At 36.8% G+C, this 21,038-nt stretch overlaps 1 protein-coding gene across 7 annotated transcripts in view; it reads right to left on the reverse strand.

Annotated features, from left to right (window-relative positions):
- ANO4 (anoctamin 4) overlaps positions 1 to 21,038 on the reverse strand; it is a 201,641-nt gene that overhangs the window by 76,004 nt on the left and 104,599 nt on the right. For 6 of the 7 annotated variants that reach the window (XM_033010211.2, XM_033010210.2, XM_033010209.2 and 3 more), the window contains 2 exons: positions 772 to 872; positions 419 to 520 (listed from right to left, as the gene is read on the reverse strand). In XM_033010211.2, the coding sequence (XP_032866102.1) occupies positions 419 to 520; positions 772 to 872 (203 nt within the window). The remainder of the gene's footprint in view (positions 1 to 418; positions 521 to 771; positions 873 to 21,038) is intronic. The other variant, XM_033010213.2, reaches the window with a different exon arrangement.

Consider the following 21,038-nt stretch of genomic DNA (forward strand, 5'->3'; position numbering starts at 1 on the left):
AAATCTATAAACCCTGCTATTTGAAAGAATAATCAAGACCTCTCAGTCCATGGGTTTTGGTCAGTTCCAGTGGAAGTCTTTATGCTATTTTAACAGTTCTGATAACCAGCAGAGTAAAATCAATATGCCTGATAGGAAATTTCATAGCTCAACATGCAAATAGTATTAAATAAATTATAAAAATAATCTGAATGACAATGTGGAATGAATTTGGTTATTCATTGGCATTTGCATTTAATATAAGTTCTTTATTTTCTCCACAGAAAAAAGCATTTGTAGCTCGAATTGTTCTCCTAATAGATGGGATACTTATTTATAATCTGTATTTCCATTATTACACACTATACAAGCAATTTACAGGTGTTGAACATACCAGATACGTCCAACAGACATGCACCTTCTGTGCTGCCTTACGTACCTGGATCTTCTTGACCTCCCATTGATTTCAATGAAATGTCCATTTAAAAAACAGCAGCGCACAAGTATGCAGGGGGCTCCAGCATTGAAGGGGTTAAAGGGCCTAAGGATAGAATACCCCATGAAAACAGCTGCACTGCTACATCTCACCTTAATTTCAGTATTGTACTGCAATTGCAGGCATTAACAAGAAACAGCAATGAATATAGTATCTAAGGTACTCCATTTATATTTTCTAAAGATGTGCCGTATGTTATAGAAGAGCTTTTCCATGTGCATTTTGGTGTTACTATTACATTAGCTTTACAGTATAGTGTGACTTTGGAGGTTGAGACAAAATACAGCTACACCTACCTGAAAGGCATTCTTACATTCATTAGTTCAGCATATTTGCCCAGGACCTCCCAAGGGGCATGCAACTTCACAAAGATGATGTCACTGTTTGTTAGAGATGACTGCAAAAGAAAAACAAAACAGCCACCACGGCTTACTTTTTCAAGTAAAAAAGAAAAAAAAACCATGTTCAGAAGTCAATACCTGTTTTTCTGGTCTTGTGTCACCCCTCCCAGTTTCTGATTCTTCCTCAAGCATATGTAGTTTTATCAGTATTTTGTCAACTCCTTTTCTTTCTGGTTTTCTGAAAGCCATGCTATGACTCCCTTTTGGTGTGCATGTGCATTTCCTTCACATGGAAAAGAGGACGTGGAGGGGAGGCTGACATGCAGTTGTGGGTTACCCAAGTGTGGGGTAGAAATAAGGTTGGTGGGTGAATCTGTGTCTGGAAGCTTGGTCCTGAACTTCAGCTAGAAACAAAATTGTAAGTCAGGATCTGATTCTGCCAACTGACCTAGTTTTCTGCACTCACACGGAAGTGCAGATGTGTGGAGGCACATCTAGCAACCAAGAAAAGTTTGTACGACAGTGTGGTCTTGTCACTGTTGCCCCACATGCACGAATAATGAAGTCCCAGCTACAGAGACATGGTCTCCAGCTTCCATCTTGGCCAGACGAATTTTGAATGTTAGAACCAAAGCCAGCAGGGAAAAAGGAAATCTGATGCTGCCTACACCATAATATTGTACAGATTTGTTGCCAAGAAAGGTTGAGGGCCATGACTATGTCAGTAAGATCTCTTCGCAGTGCTACCATCTTCTTTTCTATGTGATGGATGTAGCATGAAGAGAGCTTTGTGTAGGGTATGCACACCAGAAAGGCTGTGACCTAACAGAAGGCTGTCTGGAGAACAGGGAATATGCAGTAAAGAGGAGGGGAGAAATTTAGCTCTGCACTCAGGAGGAGAAATAATGCTTTACAAGAAAACTACAGCAGGGTTAGCTGAAAATGATGTGAGAACACAGACAGCCGCATGTTAATACTGGAAGATGAATTGTTCAAATTCTAATGAAAATCAATGAAATTCTCATAAAATTGCATACAATACAGCTTTAGACAACTGAATGGATCACATTAACAGGGACAATTACTACATGCTGAGTTCAAGGACTACTCAGGAAAAGGGTAAAGGTGTACAGGGTATGAGAAAAGGAAGGAAAGTGTGAAGACTGAGAAAACCAGGCAAGGAAATTATTAGTTGGCTTTAGGGATGATTTCCTATTTTTTTAGACATTGTACTATATTCAGTGTTTCTCACATTAATTATTGGTTAACACAATTTCCTAGGAATTCTTAAATATAGTATTGTTAATGGGATAGTATTGTTTATCTTGAAGCTACAGTGACTATATGGATGGGAGGCTGACATTTATACTTTTGATGCCTATTTGATTCTTTCCTCCTCCATCCTGATAGATGCTGAAATTATTAAAACTGCTATACCATGTTAATGTCCTTAGAATAGCTAAAACATTATTGCTAGTTTGTGACATGGTAGAAATGAAAGCTCCAACAGTTAAGATACATATATAGGATCGTCTTTGGCACATTAAAAAAAAAAAAAAAGGAAAAAAAAAAGGGAAAAACCCCACCCAACACAGTTACTACAGAGTTAAAAGTTTTTTAAACAAAATAGAATATCAGAATCCTTAAAAATGGACACAGAGACACATTTGTACCCCAAGTACTATTGGGCTGCATAAAAAAATGGATTTAGTGCATAATGTAACAAGTGACTTTCTGGTATTAAAAACTACAGAAAAAAAAAATGCCATTCTTCTGCTGATAACTTTCTGTAAAATGTTTCAACATGAAATGATACAACAGCAACAAAATGCCCCCAAGAGACTTGCTTCAGAGACAATGAATTCAGTTGTACTATTTTCATTGACTTTTATGGATTCTAAATCAGGCCTCTAATGATGTTTTTCTTTATAGGTACATTTCACAAATTATCTTTTATTTTCCCATGAGACTTTAGCAAGTAGACACCATAAAACCAAGACTAAATTCTGCTACTCTAAAAAGTTCCTGCAAACTACTTAAAGATGAAGTTAAGTCAGCAGTGGACTGACAATTTTGTTATAAACAGTTCAAATTAAAAAAAAAAAAAAAAAAGCAACAAACAAACCCCATCAAAACTCAGAACTGTCTAATAAACCCAATACACAGAAGGAAACCATGTTCCTGACACACCAATAAAATTTGAGGAATGGAGGAAATTTAATAAAAACAGCCTGTAAATTTAGTGATGGCTGTTAAATTGGAAGCGTATAGGCATTTTCCAGCACATTGTAGTTTAAGCCATATTAGACATGGCAGCCAGAGTAACATGACTTGTGGAGATGCTGTTTCACAAGTGAACACTATCTTCATCTAAATTTAGTTTTTTATGTGTTACATGTTTTCACACAGAAGCATGAAAAACTTTCATATAGTTATCACAAATATAAAACCACATATTTAAAGAATATTTTTTACTCAGTATCTTGTAATGTTATTTTATCAGCCTTGTTAACAGAAGATCTAATCAAAATACCTTTGGGAGGCTTAGTTTTTTTCAGAAGAAAGAGATAATACTACTAAATGGTTGATATGGAAAACCATTTCTCTCGGGTTTTTTCACTTTAAGTGTTGATAAAAGAAAGCACTAAGAAAGACTGAGAAAAACAAGATTGGAAAGAGAAGAACAAATCCAGATGGAGGAGTAATTGAATGAAATGTCACATTCACTTAATTTAAGAAGAAAATAGTTACTCAAAATACCTGAAAAAAATATCAAGAGCACCATCCTAATTACTAAGATTTTTCAGTCAATGGAATCTGCTAAACTCTCTTTGTTAGATTAATATTTAGACACAGTATCCTTCAGCTTCTAAATGTTTCATTGAGAGGAGACGAGCATTCTTGTGTTGTAATTGACTTTCGAGGCTTGGCTCATTAAATGGTTTGGAGAAGTAAACTCAATTTCACATTATGGGAACATGCAAACAAAAATCAATGTAACATTGCTCCCCTTGGAAATTTAAATAAGATGACTATTGACATGAGCAATCTGCTAGAAAGTGATATTTAGATGATGAAGAAAGAAAAACAGAGGAAGTAAGGGGACGGACAATGAGATAAAATAGTTTGCAAACACAAAAATGAAGTGTTTGGAATTGACTGTGGCACCAGTGCCTCCAGAGTTATCATCATATAATAATCGCCAGGCAACCAACGTCCAAATAAACTGGTTGTTTCAAAAGGATTTCTTGAGGAGGAATACCCATAGCAAAACAAATTTTATTCTGGTCAGTAATAATATTTTTGCTGGTCTTCAGACAGTGCAAACCCAGTGTGACAAGAGACTTATCAGAATCAGAGAATCACAGACTAATTTAGGTTGGAAGGGACTTTTAAGGGTCATGTGGGGTAGCTCTCTAGCTAAAGAAGGGTCAGCTTAGATCAGGTTGCTCAGGGGCTTCTCCCATTGAGTCCTGAGTATTTCCATAAGCAGAGATTTCACAGCCTCTGGGCAACCCACTTAATGAAGTTGAAAAGGATGTTTCCTATAGAAGAACTGTATTCTTCTCCAGAGAAATGCTAGTTGAAAACTACAAGTTTCTAGACATGAAAATTCATGAAAATTCAAAATGTTCAGTGCAAATACAGCATTCTTTATAAAACAATTTTTTTCTTACAAGAACTTTTTAAAAATTATTATTCTAATTGAGAAGCACTATCAAGGTGTATTTAGTTTAATTAAACCCTGATCCTCAAATTAGGTTTGTATGGTAGAATTCAGATCATCAGAGGCTGGGTTACAGACAGTCAATATACAATGAATATCCATGTTCAGTGCCATTAATCTACTATTTTTCATAAGCTGTAATTTTTCCCTCCTTTCCACTTCCTAACACCCTTTTACAGGTAGAAATCCTACTCCATAATAGACCAGTATTTGATAATCACAAGTTTCTATAGTTCATATGTCTGTATCAGAAATATACATCTCATGTATCAGATTTCATGCACAGATACAGGCTGGGCAAAGAGTGGATTGAAAGCAGCCCTGCAGAGAAGAACTTGGGGGTATTAGAGGATGGAAAACTGTCTATGAGCCAGCAACGTGTGCTTACAGCCCAGAAAGCCAACCGTGTCCTGGGATGCATCAACAGAAGCATGACCAGCAGGTCAAAGGATGTTATCCCCCCCTACTCTGCTATTGTGAGACCCCACCTGCAGTACTGTGTTCAGCTCCGGGGCCCCCAACATAAGAAGGACATGGGCCTGCTCAAATGGGTCCAGAGAAGGCAATGAAGATAATCAGGGGGCTGGTGCACCTCCCCTATAAGGACAAGCTGAGAGAGTTGGGGAGTGTTCAACTTAGAAAAGGTTCTGGAGAGAGCTTATAGCGGCCTTCCAGTACTTAAAAGGGGCTACAGGAAAGATGGGGAGGGACTCTATCAGGAAGTGCAGTGATAGGATGAAGGGTAACAGTTTTAAACTGAAAGAGGGTATATTTAGATTAGATATAAGGAAGAAATTCTTTCCTGCGAGGGTGGTGAGACACTGGAGCAGGTTACCCAAAGAAGCTGTTGATGTCCCCTCCCTGGAAGTTTTCAAGGCCAGGCTGGACGGGGCTTGAAGCAACCTGATCTAGTGGAAGGTGTCCCTGCCCATGGCAGGGGGGTTGAACTAGATGATCTTTAAGGTCCCTTCCAGCCCAAACCATTCTGTGATTCTGTGATTAATTCCCAGATTCACTGACAAATCACTTTAGTGCCATACCATTGCTGCCAATCCCAGAATACAGGCAGTACCATAGGCCCACATATTGTTGACTTGCCCTTCTGGGAAGACAACCTTTCTCTTTTACTATTAAGTTTTTACTGACATTGTATTTCTTAAAGAACACAAATCAACCACAAACCTGTTTAAAAACAAGGCTCCATATTCTTCTCCAGTATCACTACATAAGGAGTGGAAGAGACTAAAGAAGGGAACATTGAAGTAATTCTGAAAGCGTAAAGACCTGCTTTGGTGTGTTACAATCATCAGCTAGACCAAGGAAAACTTGTAAAAGGAAGGTTCTTATTCTACTCTGAAAGCAGGCAGAGTCGTGTTAACTGCTATTTAAGTACTGGCACTAGACTTACATGTACTCCTGCAGGCATTCTAACTCCTTTTCGTGGAAGGATTTAAATATATATATTCACTATTGACCTGACTCTCCTTATTCTGAAGTTATCATTGTTAATCTGAATGAAAGCAAGGTTATGCTGATGTTGAACACCTCTTGAAAAGACTGCATTTTGCTGTATTTGCAGGCCATCTTCCAGGAACAAGGCTGAAGTGTCTTTTTCAAATACTCTCTTGAATATTCTCCTCCAACAGAGATTTTCTTTGGTTCATTATCAGTAATATTATCAAGTCACTGTAAGACAGAAACAACTGTAGGACTCACCTTAATACATACATTTCTTGAGTCTAAAAGTTAAAAAAGTTGAGAAAAGAGATTCGCAGCATATAACCTTGAAGAAGGATAAAATTACAGTATCTCCAATTGAATGGTGTAATTGTTTATTTGCCTTGAGGCTACTAGGCAGTCAACTGTAAAAAAAAACAATGCTCTCATTTATGTATGCATATCAATATGGAAAAGAAATTAGGATTTGACATTAAGGTGTTTTTCCTATCACCTTTTAAGAGAAAAGTACTCAAGACTGGGGCTCTCCTCACCTTTTAAAGCCTTCCTTGCAAAAATAAAAGGAGATAAATAAGATTTTGAAATGGATCCAGCAACTAGAATTAAACCTTGCCTACTTTAACAAGACCCTGCAAGGCAAGTTAAAAAGCCAGAATGGCTTTAATTTCTGGCAAACATAGCTTATTTCTGTTAAAACGATAATGCAGGAAAAGCCAGAAAAGGAGAGAAAAATCAACATACTTCCTCTAGCAACAATTCTCTCTATAATTAAGCTCTGTATGATGTCTGAGTGCAGAGGAGCAACTAATAACTGCTACAGGTTCCACTGTTTTTGAGGATTACTCTGTTAACAGCACAGATTGTTTTGCCATGTGGAGTGAATTTAGAAAAAAAACAAAGCCCAGAAAATTTTAGTTGATTAAACCATTCTTCCTCTGCAAAACCAAAGTAAATGTAAATTCACAAGCGTATTTCCATAGAACTGGAAAAGCAGCAGTAATATGCTGCCAATATTTTTCAGAAGTGCAAACATTACCACTGGGTAATTACTTAGACACTGTCAATATATGTCCAGTTTCAGAGAAAATATTACATACTCACAAGCATTAACCTCCACATTCATGGATCAGAGTAATCTAGTAAATAATAGTGCCAATGTCTTTCACATATATACTTTCAATCAAAGTACAGGTTTAGTAAAAAAAGGGGAATGCAATGCTCACTTTTCAATTAGGATTTTAAGTTGTTTATGACTTACAAGAAACTGTAGAGCAAAAGCAGTAAGGATGAAAATAAGAGTAAAAAAAGAAATCCCTAACTAATCATTAGGAAGTTGTTAATAAAACAATTTTGACATAAGACGACACTGATATAGAATATATAGAATAACTTGATATAAGGAGACAGAATGACATGATTACAATTTAAAAATATTTTTCTATGAAACCTCATGACGAAATTTGATGATGGGGTAAAGCTTTATCTTTGCAAAATATTTCCAGAGGTTCAGCTCCAGTGGAGTTAGTAATGCAGGCAGGTGACTGGCTACTGCCAGCATTCAGGCAATGTGTCATCTAATCCAGCTCAGAGCAGGTGTCACTGTTACAGTGCTTAATTTCTGGCAGCAGCTGACAGGATCTCAATGCTGGAACAGAACAGAGTTAGTAACAAGGGGAAATGTTTGCAAATACCCTTTAATGTAGATGAAAATGTGTGAGTGGGAGGGCAACTTAAATAACAGGGTAAGATTCTTCAGTAGAAATAAATGTAAATACTATCTCATTGCTGAAGTTTACTGTGCAATGCTGAGTTTACAGTCTGCAATAGAGAGATACAAATTCCTCTGAGAGAAGAAACAACACAAGGAAGCATGTCTTTAATTCTATCTAATGTCATCTGTATTCACTTCTGATGGACAGGACAGATCTCACAGTAAGGTAACGTAGATGGACTAAATCTACCATGGAAACAATATCCTCTGACTTGGACTCTACTTCCTACAGAAAAAGATTAGAAATACCTGCAGCATGACCATCTTAATGGAAGAGGTTGATCTGAATGTGAGGCTTAGATAAAATTTATCTTGATAATCTCATTAATAAATACTCAATGAATAAAGTTTTGACCCATCTGGGTAAGATTTCTGTGACAATTAAAACAGCTAATCATATGGATTTCATCTGACAAACAGATAGGATGCATCTTTTAATCCCTCTAGACTGGAAGATAATATAAACATGTGCAATTAATTATTTGCAGATTTAAAAATGCAGATAGTTAAAACCTCTGATCAGAATAATGTTTTTTTACTTATTAAGTATCTTTACATGAGGTAACAGTTACATGCTCCAATTCTAGACTAAAAATGGTAATATTTTAATACAGTGATAGTTGAGATCATCAAACATTTCTGACTGTACTATGGGCCAAAAAAGGTCTCTTGTGTTCAATATTTTACTTTTGGCATCATAGGCCATTAAAAATACATTGTACAATTGAACTACATTTTATCAGGCAGCTTCCTCTGTGATTTATCCCAAGTGTAAAATATAAAACAAATATTTTTCCAGTACAGATTTATGTCTCATTAATATTTTTTTGAAGTAGAAAATACTTACATTTAATGTATTGTCTGTTAAATATTCATGTTTGCTTTTAGAGGCTTATTGTAGAAATATTGCTTTGGCAAAGAAAAAGGCAATCTATTTTTCGTCCAGCAGTTAATTTCACAAACTTAATAATCAACCAAACACCCAAAATGTACAGGCAGGCTTATTATAGCTTTTGCATACAAATAACCTAGAGGAACTGAACAAGCTGCTTATCATAGCATCATTGAATAATAAAGGTTGGAAGGGACATCCAGAGGTCATCTAGTCCAAACCCCTGCTCAAAGCAGGGACAACTAGAACAGTTTGTGTGGTCTTGAATATCTCTGTGGTTGGAGACCTCACAACCCTTCTGGGCACCACAGCATGCCTGCACAGAAAGGCCACCACTGACATCCCACATGGACGCAGAAGAATTTGCAGCAGTCCAAGTTCTGAGCACCTGCCTATGCTCCAGCAAGATAAAGCTATCTGGCTGTCCAACTGCCTCTTCAGAGTCTTGTTTCACAGCTCATCTAATCAAGGAAGATAAGGAATACTTATACAACTATACACCTAGACTCCAAAGTCTTTTCAGTGTCGACACTCTCCACGATGCAGTGAATTGTCCTCTAGTGCTCTGCTACAATCTGTATATTTCTGTATTTGACAGTATAATTCAAAATTCTTTCTAAAGACAGATGACAGTGAACTCAACAAGGCCATGGCTGAGGAAAAGCCTACTCCAAATATCACTATCAGAAGAGAGGCTTTAGTTCACTCCACATGGCACAATGAAGCCCCAAGTTCTTCAAGTCAGCTACACATCCACAACATGAGGAATCACAGGCAGAGATGTTACCTCTGGCTGTAGAAGGAGTAGTGGGGTTAATGTACATGCATGTTAGCATGGCTGAGTGGGTCAGGTGCTATCCCCTGATGATGTGACTATAATACCTGAAATTCCCAAGCTAATTCACTTGGCAACACCCGGGGTGGGGGGTGTGTGTGTGTTACTGCACCATACCTGGTTGTACACGACAAGCATTTTGCTCTGCTCTGCAGAAAAAGGCAAATCATAGAAGACCACTCTGACAGCACGTTCTCAGGTTTAATGCAGGTCCCCATTTACCAGGAAATGAAAGGCACGAGGGAAAACACAAAACCCAGTTAAATGAAGGAGAAAGATGCATGTGAAGAACATGAATCATTCACAACTCTACCAGTTATAGCTCCCCTTAGAGTCTGGGCAATGCAAATGTCTGTTCTCCTGGCTCACATCTCAGTTTTCTGTGTTTTATTTCTCTTACTGCTAGGATTATTAGAACTGGAAAGAGCCTGAGGATCCATCTTCTGATAATTCATTTCACATAGTTTAACTCAGTGCTCCAAAACTCTTCTGTCTGGCTCATTTGTAGGCAGAGACATAACAGCCATTTTCCCTTTCCTCTTCACCATTATGCAAATAGTTGTTATATTCCTTTAATAAAATGGCCACAGTGAATTTCTGAGTGACTGCATTCTGTAACCTTACTAAAGGTACTCAAGTGATCTGATACATTGAAAAGATGTAAACATTTTTACAAGGGATGTTTTCTTGGAAATCTGCCAAAGCATATGATGGAGTAGCCATCTCTCCAGATACGACACCATTACTACAGGAAAAAGAAGTGCTTCGCAAGGCAAAATATGATGGTGAGAATAGACTTTATTACCACTGTTCAGCTCACAATTCTGATTAATATAATTATATAGATTTAACTTTTTCCAAATCCCAAACCACACTATTACTGTGTAAGACTTCCCACAAAAAATTATACATGCAAAACAACAAGAGAGAAAGACAAATCCATCTTAATGTGCTGGCTTCACCAAGTCATAGTTTCAGGCTGATTGTGAAAAGAAATGTTATGGTCTAGTGCAAAAAGGAAATTTCTGATAATTGATGGTCTACATGATTTTTCATGAGTCTCTACTCAGCTAACTTCAAAGTAGTTTGACTTATGCATATAACTAGATCATCTGATGTTAAAAAAAATATACATCATAAACAGAAGAAAAATAAAAGTTTCTTAAGCAAAGGTAGAATAATTAGAATCTAACTGGAGACAAGGTGACATTGAAATACCTAATAATATCTCTAAAGTAAGAGGGAAGAATACTGGATCTTTTGTGCACCTCTGTATGAGTCCCTTCATTTGTCAGATGAGCTTTAAATGAAACAGGGTCAATGTACAACACGGGAAAATTATGATTTGCTTTAGACTGTTCTAATTTGTTGTAATAAAGCATCATCTGTACATGGAACAATGAACTGACAAGGCAGACACCTAAACACGAGCTCTACTATTGATCAATTATTGCTATTCCCAGTGTGTCTACTGACATAAGGGCTTGGATAAATACACCTCCTGTATGACACAGAAGAGCAAAGCAGCACCAGACGGAGCTCAATATTTTAATGGTTCAGACAAATGTGACAGAGGACAGAGATGATTTGCTCTCCTAACTCAGAGCTCTTTCATGAAGATTAAATGAGAAGAGTTACAGAAAACAAGCAAGTTTTCTTTTGCTTAAAGGCCAATATCACTATCAAATAGGGTAATGTTAGTTTTGATCTGATTGCATATGTTGCAAAGTGGTGAAACTAATCCTAAAATTGTTTGCTGTATAATAATGAAATTTGAGGTCCCTATCACACCATGAAACTTAGGCCTCAAGTAACATACACTGGCAAAGAATCCCCCTCTCCAAATTCACTTGCACCAAGGAAACCAACTGTAATAAAGATCTCTGCTTAATAGACAATATTATTTTTATCTGGAGATGAAGAAATATTCATTCTTTTTAAGAAGCCCCCAGCTAGCAAAAGTCAAATTTCTTCAGCTTAGGAAAGTGAAAATGTCTTTGTTATCTATTGACAGAAATAACACTAAGTGCAAACATTTCTAGAATTCTTTATTTTGCCCACTCTCCATAGAGGGGCTGTGCATCTAAGAGATGCAGCAGATGATTCAAAGTCGAAAGGTGGAACAGAAATCACCAAAGTGTTTTTTAGCTCTGAAGTAAAACTTCATAGCAGAATTGAAATTCTCACCTACCATACCTCTGAAACTAAAATAGTTGATATATTTATGGCAGTCTGTTTCATCCTGTTATACAGGAAAGTATAAAAATGCAATGTGAAAAGAAAAATAAGATAAAATCTCACTTCACTCAACAATCCCAGGTTTTCTATACACTTTGTAGATGCACAATTATAGAATTTTTCTTCTATTATGAAGATTTCCTAACAGGAAAATTCTAATTCCATTGGATGATTTCTGGAAAAAAAACCCACAATATGGCTCATACATCAAGGGCTCTATAACTTATAATTAAATTATTTTGTTGAAAGAAATTTGCTTCAAAACAAAAAATTTGCTTCAAAACAGTCCAGGCCTAATGAATATTGGAAACGATATTTTAAAAATGGGGGAAAATTCAGTTACTGTTATATCACTAGACAACAGGAAAAAATTATCCAAACTGCAGAATACTCTCTCAACAAAGCACCACTTAGGGAATTATCATTATTCATACACTGCAGTCTGTAGTTCCTGTCAAATATTTAAAATACAACATTTAGCATGTCCAAGAAATGTAGTACAGAAATGTGCTTTGCAACACTTGATGCAACTTCATAGAGACACTATAGTTACTTTTGCTGTACAAACACTCTCACACCCTCAGGCATAATCTCTTTCAAATATCAGAACAGAGTGGTGAATTGGTTAGGGAAGAAATGGTATTAAAATTTCATGGCACATGCCAATCTATGTTCTTGCTACTAGCTACGGAAAGTTGTGCAGCTGAATCATTATCATCACAGTAACACAACTGGTGAATTTATTTTCTAAAATAATCTCATTGCCCTACTGTCCACAACTGTCATACTGCTCTTCAAAGAGGAAAGAAAATTTTTAAAAAATAACTGATCTCTGCAGCATAATATTTATAAGCAGCTCCCCTTCCACCTTTCTCTGTCTTACAGACACATACACACAACTGACAAACTTCTCTCACAGATACATTTATTTCCTTCTCTAGAATCCCACCTCTGGCTTGCTTGCTTGTCTCCTCCACATCAGTCAATGTCACTTTTGTCTCACCAGGTTCCCTCACACAGCCACAGAACGCAACTAGTCCTACCCATCACTCTCTTACTCTGTATGATGTATGATGGAGGTATTTCCAACATCAGACCTCTGCCAGTGGTAACCTCTGGAGCACAACAAATTGCAAATATCTGTATTTTTTTCAAATTTCAATTTGAGGAAAGGGAAGCTATATTAACTTTTGAGCTGGAGGAATCGTGTATAAAATAAACATATATAAAATTCCACAAACTATCAAAGGAAGAAGAATGCAGGAATTCTTTATTTTCCCAGATGGTATTTAAGCACAAAATAGGAGCAAATTGAAAAATTTTAAAACATTTTTGTTTCTGACAGCATTTAAGAGAAGGGCCCATCCAGTACAGATTCCATCTTCCCTTTAGAACATGAAAGGTTAACAGGAAAATATCAGAAATATAAATAAGAAAAGAACTCTGCATAACAACTGAGCAATCACCACCACTGAACATGGTTGGTGGAAAGTGCATTGACAGCAACAGTGACAAGAAAACAGAATGTCTAATGTTGGAAATGTCACCAAGTGCCTAAAGTGATGAACTTATCTCAGTGTATGAAATTTTTAAATGTATAACGAAGAGCAAAGAAAGAAGGGGGAAAAAAATTATGCTCTGTGCTTAGGGAAATGTCTTCTCTCATATGACACTATGTCTGACAAACACACTATGATATCATGGAAGATAGAGATAGTGAGGAGGCTGAAAAATAAAAAATGAAGAAAAAATCAACCAACTAAACACCACTGTTAGGATCAAGAAGCAAGTTAGCAACAGAAGCTGGAGTAGGGTAAGGTGCATGAAGAGGAAAAAATATCAAATTAAGAGCATATAGGGCTTACATTTTCTTGGTCCTTTATTTTGTGTAGCTATTCAGCCAGGGTAAAGTTCAGCCTGAGTAAGAAATATATGAACCAGTTAAAGAAAGATCAGAGCAGGATAATTAGAATGATCAAAGATTTGGGGAATCTTGACCTAGAAGAAAATATTAACAGAGCCTAGGTGATTCAAAATACAGAAGAAAATGCTAAGCAGATAACACAGTAACATTTTAAAAATAAATAACAAATGGTTGTGAATAGGAGAGGAATGAGCTGCTCTCCATCTTACTTCTGAATCAGGAAAGAAATAACAAGATTAAATTGTACCAAAAGAGATTTAGATGAGATACTTTAAAAAAAAAAAAATCAAGTGGAACAATACTAAAACTTTAGTCATCTGTCAGGGGATGCTTCTGGCTTTTAGGAAAAGATTGGGTAAACAGTTGACAGTAGGTAGCTGGCCTCCCCTTGGAGCTGTGGAAGGGACTACGAGCCTCTTGAGACTTCCACACCCTCCCAGTCTCCTCTGTTACAATTTGCAAAAGAATCAAGTAGTTGTAAAACATTATGAAATCAAATTTCCCTTATTTGACACATCTCACTTTCACTCTGTCCTGGCAGATATGACAATACAAGATCCAGGAAATAGAGTATTTCATCTTGAGAGATGATGGAAAAATAAGTGTAGCATGAAGCAAGTACTAGAAAAAGAAAAGGGCAATTCAGAGAGCAAATAAAGGCATCATCTCCTTTTAAAAGCCACAGATCTGGAAGAGTGGTCCTATGCCTAGCACAACTACACCTTGCATCTGGCTACTGCAATAAGCCATGAAGCCAAACAGTGTTGTTAGGACTGAATTAATAATTAGTTACTATATTGTCAAGGGAAATTCAAAGAAACTTCCAAAGAGGGGTCAGAACAATAAAGAGCAGGGCTGGGGACTGAGACACTGTCAGTGTATTTGGCATAAATTCCTGGCATTCCTACTAGGGGATGGGATCTATAAGAGAGACGTGGAGATGTTTGAAAGAAGATGGAGCATTCAACCTTGGGGAAAAGGCAGGGTTAAGAAGCAATTTCAAAATGTTCCACAGATTAAGTCAGTCCTGGTGGACTTGAAGCAGGAGAAGCAAGACAGACAAGACTTCAGTAGTTCCCCCAGTGTGGCACAGACAGTGGCTCAAGCAGGGAGAGCTTTAAGTGCTAAGTATGAGCTAAAAGTGTCATTTGCTGTATTTTCTTCTTTAGTTCTGGTACCCAATCTTTTGCTAAAATAAGACTTATTTGCACATTATTTTTTTTTTATGTTTATAGGAACCTCAGATGAATTTGTAAAACCAAGGCACAGTACCATCTCAAAAGCAACAGATGCAACTAAAGTGGGTCCACAGATCCTGACTAAACCCAGCCTGGCATTTTCAGGAGTTGGGTTGTGGAGCTGTAAGGATGATGTAGGGGTCTGACAGTGTCCAGTCAGGGATAAAAGGAGAAGCCCTATTTCACACTCCCATGTGGATATTACTGTAAAAATCTCTGGCAAGAAGGCAGAAATGAAGAGATGGTTCCTGACTCTGGAAAAACTAAAACTGTCATCCACCCCCTCTGCCTTTTTTTCACTTTCACCATACTAAAATCAATAAAAAAAAAAAAAAGAGCTATCTGATTAAAAAAAAAAAAAAAAAAAGATTATTCAAACAAAATGGTATTTAAAGAGTAAGTTTCTCCAAACCCATCCAATTTCATTCAGAGACAATTTTAGGATATTTTGAACAGTATTTGTATGCAGCACTTAGTGTGGAATATATTATTATTTTACAAATATTAATTTCTGAGCTCTTCAGATTGTATGGGCTTCAAGATCAAAATTAAACAGTTAAGGGCATTAGAAACATGTCTTCCCTTTGTTAAAGGCATACACTTAACTCTGAACAATTCCATTTAGAAGAGGCTAGGTACTCCAAGAGTCACACAATGAAACAGATCAGTGCTTTTGGATACTGGTGATAACTTGTTGACAGTGCTCTGGGGCTTTAATGATAGAGTTAGGGAGAATGTCTGTCAGGCATATAGAAAGGCACATATGCACTGTTTAGAAAATACAAATTGTAGGTATTCAAGAAAACCTGAAGCATATTTATGATCCCACTGCAAATTTTTAGGATTTGACTGTGATAATCTCTGAATATGGAATAAGAAATATAAATGGAAGTAATCCATTCACTTCCATGTATACCCTGATGAGATCTGAGCCAAACTGTGGGCCTGGCACTGTGTCCCAGGCTATTGATCTAATATTTACTTTCCTGTAGTCACAGGAAGCAAAACAACTGTGCAGTGAACCTGACTGCAAAGGCTGCTGTCAGCTCATTTCTGCATTGGGAATCTAGTAACAAGTTTAGGAAACTAGGTTTTCTTTTATGTTACACAGTATCTGATGGAAAATATCCTTGATGCCTTACAGGTAGTTTATGAAACAAATTAAGAACAGAATCATCAAATAATTACTTTTGCTAGCTAGGCATATTTAGTCCTATATGAACATTTCAGTGATCAGTTGTGATGTCATTTAAGAGAGAAACACATTTTGTTTCAACACCAAACTGAATAAATAATATGAAAATGAAGCAAATTGAACAAGATTTCTAAAAATTTGCAGGTAAACACATGAAGAATTTCAATTTGATTAAATATTGTCCACTTTTGGTGCATTATTGGATTATACTATAATTTCTAAATATTTTCTCTTTTTTTTTTTTTTTCTTTCTGTTTTCTCTATTGTAAATCTAAGCTTTTATTATCAGCTAGCATGGCATTTTAATATCAGGCATTTAATTCTGAATCTGTTTAAATGTTTTCACTTTTTCAAAACATTTCCCTCTTTCCTCAGCTAAAACTCTTTGCTAAATCTAATCTATATTAATGACTATTAATTCCTTGTCTTTCTCCTTCCCTGCCTTCTGTTAAGTCATGCTCCATAAATGCAAAAGATTTATTTCAAGATGTGTTTTGTTTCTAGAGAGATTTTACACTCAGATATTTATAGGGGCAGTTATACAGTGAGAAGGTGTCCTTTCTTACCTGTCTACCGTGATTTAATGTGGATGTGTTTCCACATCTTGATACTAGATTCCTCTTAGGGCTTTCTGATCATCATCTTTCTCCCTCTCTTTCCCCAAACTCCAGTGTGCTCACCTTCCCCGTATTATTTTTACATTGTGCCTTTTCATGGGAATAATGCATTAGTAAGATACTGTTTCCTTTCACAACATAGACAAAAACCAGGCCATGATGGAAATGTAAATTGGCATGGCAAGCACTCATCAATTCACAGTCAAAACAGCAAAGAACAGAAGACGTCAAATAATGGAAAATCTGCAGAAGCACTGATCTATTCTGTTCCATAGCTTGGGGGTTTTAGAATTGAAGTTTACAATTGTCACACAATTCTGTTAGCTGTTGGCTTTACACTGCACCAGTACTGCGGTTGATCCTGCAATCCACAGGTCTACTCATGTAAGTCCATTGATATCACTTGGGCACAGGAAAAACAAAAATGCTTATCTTTAGTAGTTTATAGATACAGTGTGTGCCATATATCTTACCCAGTTTCTCCTGCTGGACGCTGGCAGGTTGCTATACTTGCATCAAAACACTATCACTATAATGGCTCTAAGCTGATCCTGACAAATTTCCTGAAGGCTTAATCCCAAGGAGCAGACATCTCAGGTGTGATTTAGGGCAACTATGTTTAGCTGCCTGCACTGAAGAAGAAGAGGCACCTTCAGGGTACAGTTCATTTGTGCTCTTTTCCTCAGATTGAGACGAGCTGCTACCCAGAAGGGCTTGTTCCTCCCCAGCCAGATATCTACAATGCAAACAGCTACAGTCAGTAAGATGGTTCTTTCCCCTCTTGGGGCTCTACACCTTATTTTCTCTGGACTCCTGTTATCTTCCTCACCACCCACCCCAACTTCTGCAGTAGACACATTGCTTCCGACAATTGCACCTTCATAGGTGACTCTAGTTCACTGCTTAGCTGTCTGGGACACATCACAGTGACAGCAAGTGATTCAGAACATTTTACAAGGCCTTGGCTGCTATCCATTTCCTCCATCCCACCTTATTTATCCTGCCCACAGAGAAGACATAGGGAAATACAGATCTGTAAATAACAAAGCCTCTCACTAGTGTCCTCTGCACTTTAAAAGGCCTCTTGAGTTTGGTCAGTACTTTCTGTATTTTATCAGTTGAATTACTCTCTCCTGTGAATTTCTTAAGCTAATGATAAAACCCATAAATTTGCACAAGACTGTTGACCCTGGATATTCTACACACCACAGCTTCCATCCACTGAACTGCCATTTCAGGACATTCATTTAATCTAACTGTCTCAGAAAGCCACAGTTTCCAACAGCGCTAACACTCACAGTACAAACTCAAGAACTCTGGAGATGAAGGGCCAGGCTGTAATCTGCACTGAACTACAAATAGACAAGAAAAAAGCCATGGCCATCCTAACCTAGAACTGGTGACAGTTCTGCTTCAGGAAGATGATCTTCAGATATGCCTTCCTGCCAGCGCTCCTATGATGGTAGGGATGCCTGAGCTTCTCCAGATTCCCCAGAAAATGAGATCACAGATCAGATTATTAACTTGAAAGGCACAGAAGTCTAGGTATGGAAAGATAAGTTTCTGAGTGGAGAAGAGCATATAAAGAGCAGTGAAGTAAAACTCTGAGTTGGTGGAATTACTGGAGGTTAGTCTAACCCATATGAAAACTGAGTGTAACATCTGCCTTTCATTTAAGATAAACATGAAAAATAGATGGGCTCCATTAAGGAATGGAGAAATTAAAAAAAAAGAAAAAGAAAACAGACATAGAAAATCAATAAGTGCATCCACCTGGAAAAAGGCATGTGAAAGTCCTGAGCAACAGTCTTGATCTCATAGCTGACCCTGTTTTTAGCAGGATTTTGGACTACAGACCTCCTGAGGTCTTTTCCAACCCAATTTATCCTATGATTCTAGAAAAGGGCAGGGAAAGAGCCAGTCCTGTGGACTAGGCAAAAGTGCTTTCTGATTTGCTAACAAACTTAAGAGATGGTGATTTTACTACCTACCTAGACAATGTGCATACACTGGAAGAAGAAAAATTCTAAAGAAGTGGTTCTGGTGAAAAAAATGATCCTAAGAAAAACCTTTACAGAGACACCCTTTTGGCTTTGAGGCAGTTGACAAGTGCTCAGTATTACGAGCAAATAAAGTATCTTCCATGTCATTCTTCTAGTCTCCACCGAAACTTTATACATTCCTTTTTAACAAACTGGATTGCAACAAAGGAAAAAAACAACTCTACCTATTGCTTTTCACTCCCTGGTCAAAGTAATGTGAAGGATTCTGAACTGGAGCGTGTTTGGTATTACTTGGTGAAGGGGCTTTCAGACTTAGTCTGTGCACTCAAGAAGAATAACTCCAGAGGTGCTAAATCCTCTTCAGACCATCACATTGAAATGTATATCCCAAATTATCTACATGCCTGCATTACAAACAAGTCAGAAAAAGTGATGCATGTAAACATGCCTGAAAAGTGGATATCTTCTTTATAGCTTCTATTTAAAAAAAAAAAAAAAAAAAGATAATTACATTACAGAACTTTATTGATGCTTGGTAATTGAGTAAACCAAAATTGCACAACTAGTGGAATCATGAGAATAAGTGTCTCATTTAAATGTCCATTTTAAAGGAAATTACCTGAATAAAACAGGTTTTAGCAGATTGATTAAAAAGACTTTATGCAATTTTCCTCACAAAAAAAAAAAAAAAAAGAGAATGTTAAAAATGGAGAAAAATATATTAATTGGAATTTAAGAACTACCAGTCAAGCAAATAAACTTGCTGCTACATTTCTTTCAAAAAACAATTTCTGCTTTTGAAACTAAGCCAAATAAACTAAAAATGGAAAAAGAATATACTAAAAATAGACAAATGGGTTGTAACAGCTTATTATGGGAGATAATTTTCCAACCAATTTTAAAACCTATCTAATACCTAAATTCAAACCCTTACATTTCTACATAATGAACTCATGTAAACTCCATGTTAGATATGTTATTACAGACACAGAAAGATATAGGAACACTATATACTTCTACTTCTTATGCGTAGAAGTATATGAATGTGAAAATACCTGAATAGTCTACCATTATTACTAGCCTAAAATGGCAGATTTTCCAAATGTGACATTTATAAACTAACCAGAAAGGAGAAGGTCAAATAAATAAATTGGAAATTAAGAAGAAATGTCTCCAAATCTACCAGTCATTAAAAATAACATGAATTTTGCATATTGCAAGAGAAAGTAAAGAGTAATGGTTTCCAGATTTATGTGTCACTGTTTTGTTCTTCTCAGACCTACATTTTCACTGTGGAGTTTTTCTTCTTTATGGGAAGTTTTGAATTTTAAAAATGTATAAGAGATGGTTGTTAAAAAAAGTAAGAACAAAGTTCTTACAGTAATGCTATGCAGTGGAGACTTCAGAAAGTGGAGTTGATCTTTTTTGTTATAAATTGAAAGATCTATTTGAGTCTATTAACAGAAACAACAACAAGCTGTATCCATGAAAAGCAGTAAGTACTATATCATGAAGACCTCCAAGAGGCAAGAAAAGGGTCTTTACACTGTTTTGCCTAAAAGGCACTTTTAGAGATTCTTTTAAAAGCTTTCTTATAAGAATATGAAAGATATTTGTGTACAAGAGAGGTATTTTTAAACCAGATAAAACTTTAAATGGGGACATGAAAGAGGTTTCAGCTGATGTGGCTATCTCAGGAACATTTTTCCCTCAGGTTAGGCTTTATTAAACTTCATTTACAACATCACTTCATTACCACTCAAATGGCAAGAAAAAAATAAGTAAATATGCAGTGGATAGGTTAATGCTGCATTTAATTTGGGCCCAGAGAGCCATAAACTGAAACATCTTTTTCCATAAAGTCTGAGCACTGAGGTAATTTGACTAGCTCTATTTCTGAGGCTCTTGCCACAATTAAAATACAGTTAATCCAAGGCACAGTGTCAATGCTCCTCTTGCTCCATGACTGAATTAACCTGATATAACAAAGAAAGTAATTGGATGACAAGAGGGCCTGGGGACCTCGTGCCAAGAGCAGGTGAGAAAGAGAATTGTCATTTCCAGATTCATGCTTCCCTCCTGGGACTGCTTCCAGGAAGGGCAGCCCCACACTACTTCATGCTGCAGGGAAAGATGCAAGTGTCCCCTAGACCAAGAAGGCACTACAGCCATTTGAAATCATTAGTATTTGTTCAGAAATGTAATGCTGTAAATACAATTCTATCTCTTCAGAACAAGCTCAACATCAAAATCATCAACACGAAATGAGAACGTAAAGCATACTGCTGTTGTTTCTATAGACTTTGTCTTTCTGTTCCTTACAG

This window comes from Tyto alba, unplaced genomic scaffold, assembly GCF_018691265.1.
Source record: "Tyto alba isolate M040663 unplaced genomic scaffold, T.alba_DEE_v4.0 Super-Scaffold_2, whole genome shotgun sequence".
NCBI classification, from domain to species: Eukaryota; Metazoa; Chordata; class Aves; order Strigiformes; family Tytonidae; genus Tyto; species Tyto alba.